The 6,078-nt window shown below is 39.4% G+C and overlaps 1 protein-coding gene across 3 annotated transcripts in view; it reads right to left on the reverse strand.

Moving 5' to 3' along the window:
• LOC112838788 (contactin-associated protein-like 3) overlaps positions 1 to 6,078 on the reverse strand; it is a 204,326-nt gene that overhangs the window by 21,930 nt on the left and 176,318 nt on the right. For all 3 annotated transcript variants that reach the window (XM_073878174.1, XM_073878175.1, XM_073878173.1), the window contains exons 16-17: positions 2,791 to 2,961; positions 1,672 to 1,890 (exon numbers count right to left, since the gene is read on the reverse strand). In XM_073878174.1, coding sequence (XP_073734275.1) covers positions 1,672 to 1,890; positions 2,791 to 2,961 — 390 coding nt within the window. The remainder of the gene's footprint in view (positions 1 to 1,671; positions 1,891 to 2,790; positions 2,962 to 6,078) is intronic.

Genomic DNA, 6,078 nt, shown 5'->3' on the forward strand with positions numbered 1-6,078 from the left:
CATTTTTAGAGTTTAAGTAGATAAACTGTGATATGCACAATAAAGTTAGATAGTTGAAAATCTTTGCAATATAATATATATTACAAATTTGTAATACACAAATTTATATATAGTGTATATATTTAATATATGATATACATTATAATTTGTATATGCACTTGTTATATATATTTTTTGTTACATATTTATTATATAGATAAAAATTGTATATGTAATATCATCCCTTCTTAGAAGTGCTCCCATTAACGACACTGTGAAAAGGAATTGAGGAGTGGTCAAAGAAAGCGAAGGCAGAGGGTTGATATTAAAACCCAGGCCCTCAGGCCTGCCTCGCTCCAGCCTGCGAGCTCTGAGGTCACTGAACACTGTATAGCTCTCTGTCTTTCTATCATGTCTCATGTGAGCCTAATTTCAAATCTGGGAGCCCAGGGATCACCTGGAGTGCTTGCTAAAACAGAGTTGGGGTTCATTCCTAGGGATTCTGACTCGGTGGGCCTGGGGTACATATACCAGATCAGAATTTTCTGCTAGCTTCTCAAGCTCTAGAAACATTATTTCAGCGGGGATGTCAATTCTAGGTAGGTGTTCGTGCACACTTTTTTCCTAGAAATTCCATTAATTGATCCTCAGGATTACAAATCAGAAAATAAAATTGTTTAATTTGATTCACAGTTTCATGATTTGATGCGAAGCCTTGAAGTAGAGTTTTATGTGCCATGGGTCGTACACACACACACACACACACACACACACACACACACACAGACAACTCCCTGCCTAGCACTAGCCCCCAGATGCTGTAGATGTCCTCTGGCAAAGCAGACTGCACGCTAATCTGTGATTTATATCAGTTTTTAATTAGACTGCATCCTTATTTACTTGAAAATACATGAGAAATGACCAAGTAAGAGCTACCTCATTGATCTGCTTGGTTTCCAAATTAGCATAGAGTTGTCTGAAAAGTAATGTAGCGAAAATTATCTTTCTCTTTGAGAAAAAAAGTATTAAAAAAATAAGCAAGTAAATGAAAAGGAAGACTTCCACTACCCAGAGCTTTAATCACTGAAAAGTGGCAGCGAGAATGGAGCCAGCCTGGGTTTGAACCCGGCATTTGCAAGGCCTGAGCAGCCCAGGAGGGCGGCGCTCGTCCCGTGGGGCACAGCCACATGAGTCCTCCTGCGGTCTGTGTTTGGGTGGGGGGAGGGACACTGGAGAATTCTGTCATAGTCACATGGCAGGTTCCCCAACTTCACTGAGAAGTGAAGCGGGAGTATTGGATGAAAATTGCTAATTGTTTTAGAAACAGTATTGATAAGAAGTAACTAAAACAAATGCAAGTCATCGATGCTATTGAGTGCAAGCCTGGGAATCCATCCACCAGGGATTGGATTTCTCTTCTATTTGAGTTTCTAGACTCAGTCACTTGATCTCTCTGAACCCTCATTATCTCATCTGTGAACTAGGAAATCTATGGAAACAATAATCACTAACAACGTTCTATGGAAACTGTATTAACAACAATCTATGGAAAGAGAGGCTGACTCCTGCATGAGCTCTTGGTACATGGTGCAGACAGAAGCAATGTGCACTCGTGACCATCACCGCTGTATGGTCAGCATCTTCGGGTCTGTCTCCGGCAGCACAGTTCAGCTAGAGAGCAACCACACTCACCCACAAAGAGCTGGCTGTTGAGCTGTAGGCGGGTATGCCCATCAGGGGGTGCAGGTTGAGTCTTGCTGGGGAGCTGATCCACTTGAAGCGATGCCTCCTTCACGTTCCTCTCTGCCCTCACGTGGTGCCACCGGTTGTCGTTAAAGGGAGTGGGAGACCGCACTGTGACCTCACAATGCCCGTTCCCCACATCAAAGGAAAAGGTCACTTCTGCAGGAGCTGCAAATACAGATAGCTTGGTTCATTCACAGGGGAGGAAATTCAGTCTTGAGAGATAGGAGGGAAGCTGCATGACACGCTCCTTATGAAGGCAGATGGTGACATTGATGCAGACAAATGTCACTCTGAGCTGGCTAGGAGGGCAAAATAAATTTGTATCCTGGAGGAAGAAAAACAAAACCATTTTATCATATTCCTCTTCAGAGCACACTCTGCATCTTGCTAAACCTGGAGGAGTAGAGATCTTTCCCTATGGGAAGAAAACTAACCTGTGATCTGCCTTCGTATATATCAGTGAATTTATTTAAATTTAAATCTTCATATACTTTACTTAAAAAGCCCTACATGAAATTTTGAAGTAAGGAATCGAGCCTTGCGTACATGCATAAACAATGTGAGGAGTCAATTACATGACATGATTCTGCAATTTAGTGAGTAGTTATCGGACCAGTTTGGTTTAAAATATCCTGATTGCACACAGAGTTAGGGCAGCACAAAATTGGACAGACTGCTGTGTGTTTTGTGAATCACTCTTTTACTCTCTATTAAAAATAAGGATTTAAAATAATAGAACTTTAGGTGCTCCTGGGTGGCTCAGTTGGTTAAGCATCGACTCTTGGTGTGGGCTCAGGTTGTGATCTCAGGGTCATGAGATCAAGCCCTGCACTGGGCTCCACGCTCATCGCAGAGTCTGCTTAAGACTCTCTCTCCCTCTTCCCCCGACAGCCCTGCTCTCTTTCTCTCAAATAAATAAATCTTAAAAAAAGGTAATAGAACTTTATTATGTACTAAAGAAATACAAGTGACAAAGAAAGCATGGCAATACATTGGGAATTAGGTTCCAAAGGGGTTATTGCTAAGTACTGAGTGCCTGGTGGCTTTGCCCAGGGGGCGACTCACCATGCAGCTCTAGCCTGATGAAGTCTGTGATCCCCAGGTTCTCTACAAACACCCCAGAAGGAGCTGTCGTCTTAAAAAAGAAAGACACATCAGCACTGAGCTCTCCACGGAACGTAGGGAAGTGAAGGTATGAAGTCTCGGTATTGAAGGAAGCGGAATTCCAAAATGAATCTGTTTCCAAAAAGAAAAAGAAAAAAAGATAGTGACAATAGCAATGAAACAGAATAACAACCACATTTTGTATTTCTAGCATTTTTTTTTTTACCATTAAGTGCATTCATTATCTATGCAAGCGTTCATTTGGGGGTTCTTCTGAACATACAGTCACAATGTGAATATCCAAATACTGACTCTTTCAAGGATTAAGATGGACAAGGCTGCAACTGAGTGGAGAGATAATCACTAGAAATGTCCCGTTTTTTTAGAAAACAATATTATTTAAAAATTATCATTGAGTGAAATTGACTTTTGGGGGATGCACAGATAGATGAAGTTAAATACATGCGTACATTTGTATAACCACCACCAAAATCAGGATAAAGGACAATTCCATCTTCCCCCAAAACTCCCTCTTGCTTTTCCCGTATAGTCACGCCCTTCTCACGCCCCTAAGCCCTGCTGATCATGATCTACAGTTGTGCCTTTTCCAAGTGTCATATAAATGGAGTCATGCAGTAGGTAACCTTTTGAGATTGGCTTCTTTCACTCAGTGTAAAGCCTTTGAGATTCATTCAGGTTGCCACAAGTTATTGCTGCTCTATAGTATTTCATCATGTGGATGGGGCCACCGTTTCTTTGTCCACATTTGAGAATGTCAGGGTGGTTTCCAGATTTGGTCATTCACAAACAGAGCTGCTATAAACACTTGTGCCGATCACACATGTATTTGTGAATAGTTTTCTTTCTTGCTTTCCAACCTGGATGCACTTATTTACTTCCTTAAGTTACTGCACTGGCTAGGACTTCCAGTACAATTGAAGTTACAGAACAGAAGTGATGAGACTGAATATCCTTATCTTGTTCCCACTCTTAGGGGGAAAGAATTCAGTTTTTCACCAGTAATTATGATGCTAGCTGTTCCATATATAGATACCTTTTATTAGGATGAAGAAGCTCCCTTTTATTCGTAGTTTGCTCAGAATTTTATTGTGAATGCTATCTGATATAAATTTATCATGCTAATTCATAATATAATCATAATAATTCAAATGATCGTGTTCATATCCGTTGATGTAGAAAAAGCATGTGGTGTGATTTTTCTTCTTTAAACTGTTAATATGGTAGATGACATTGATTGACCTCCAAATATGGTCGACCCTTGAACAACAAGGGGGTCGGGGCACTGACCTTCGCACAGTTGAACATCCACGTGTAACTTCTGACCCTCCAAAAACTTAACTATTAATAGACTACGGTTGACTGGATGCCTTACCAGTCACATCAACATTTGATTAACACACACTTTGTATGTTACATATATTATATACCATATTCTGATAATAAAGTGAGCTGGGGAAAACAAAATATTATTAAGAAAATCACAAGGAAGAGAAAGTACATTTACAGGACTGTACTGTATTTATAGAAAAAAAATCTGTACATAAGTGGACCTGCCCAGTTCAAACCCATGTTGTTCCAGGGTCAGCTGCACTGAATCAGCCTTGTACCCTGCAGTAAACCCCAGTTGGCGATGGTATATTATTCTTTTAAATATTCCTGGGTTAAGTGCTAATGTTGCTGAAGATTTTTGCATATAGGTCTGTGATGATGTTGTCCATAGTTACCTATTTTTTAATTTTTTTTTTGCATTTCTTTGTCTAGTTTGAGGATTGGGGCAATGCTGGCCCTCATAAAATGTTGGAAAGAATTTCCTCTTCTATTTTCCAAAAGAGATTGTATAAATATGATGTTATTTCTTCTTTGGTGGAACTCACCAGTGAGAAGTCATCTCAGACTGGATTCAATTCCATCGATACTTTTAGGTCTATTCCAGTTGTTTATTTCATCTTGAGTGAGTTTTAGTAGTTAGTGGTTTTCAAAGAATTGGTCTATTTTATCTATGTTGGAGAATTTATGTGTGTAGAGTTGTTTGTAGTATGTCATTATTATACTAATAATGTCTGTAGGGTCTGTAGTGATACTCTAGATTTTACTCCTCATACTGGTAATATTTCTCTTCCCTAGTTTTGCTAGAGATTTATCTATTTTATTGATATTATAAAAAATGTTTTGATAGAAGGAGAGATAAAAAGCTTCCAGAACAAACAAAAACTAAAGGAATTTGCAAACACGAAACCAGCCCTCCAAGAAATATTGAGAGGGGTCCTCTAAGCAAAGAGAGAACCTAAAAGCAGCAAAGAGCAGAAACGAACACAGACAACAGACAGTTAACATTCACCTTACAGGTAATACAATGGCACTAAATTCATACCTTTCAATAGTTACCCTGAATGTAAATGGGCTCAATGCCCCAATCAAAAGACACAGGCTATCAGATTGGATTAAAAAACAAGACCCATCAATATGCTGTCTGCAAGAGACTCATTTTAGACGCAAAGACACCCCCAGATTGAAAGTGAGGGGGTGGAAAACCATTTACCATGCTAATGGACACCAAAAGAAAGCTGGGGTGGCAATCCTTATATCAGACAAACTAGATTTTAAAACAAAGACTGTAATAAGAGATGAGGAAGGGCACTATATCCTACTTAAAGGGTCTATCCAACAAGAAGATCTAACAATTGTAAATATCTATGCCCCGAACATGGGAGCAGCCAATTATATAAGGCAATTAATAACAAAAGCAAAGAAACACATTGACAACAATACAATAATAGTGGGGGACTTTAACACCCCCCTGACTGAAATGGACAGATCATCTAAGCAAAAGATCAACAAGGAAATAAAAACTTTAAATGACACACTGGACCAAATGGACTTCACAGACATATTCAGAACATTCCATCCCAAAGCAACGGAATACACATTCTTCTCTAGTGCCCATGGAACATTCTCCAGAATTGATCACATCCTAGGTCACAAATCAGGTCTCAATCGGTACCAAAAGATTGGGATCATTCCCTGCATATTTTCAGACCACAATGCTTTGAAACTAGAACTCAACCACAAGAGGAAAGTCGGAAAGAACTCAAATACATGGAGGCTAAAGAGCATCCTACTAAAGAATGAATGGGTCAACCAAGAAATTAAAGAAGAATTAAAAAAATTCATGGAAACCAATGAAAATGAAAACACAACTGTTCAAAATCTTTGGGATACAGCAAAGGC

Source organism: Callorhinus ursinus, unplaced genomic scaffold, assembly GCF_003265705.2.
Source record: "Callorhinus ursinus isolate GAN/ISIS: 27379988/994484 unplaced genomic scaffold, GSC_fseal_2.0 scaffold28, whole genome shotgun sequence".
Lineage (NCBI taxonomy): Eukaryota > Metazoa > Chordata > Mammalia > Carnivora > Otariidae > Callorhinus > Callorhinus ursinus.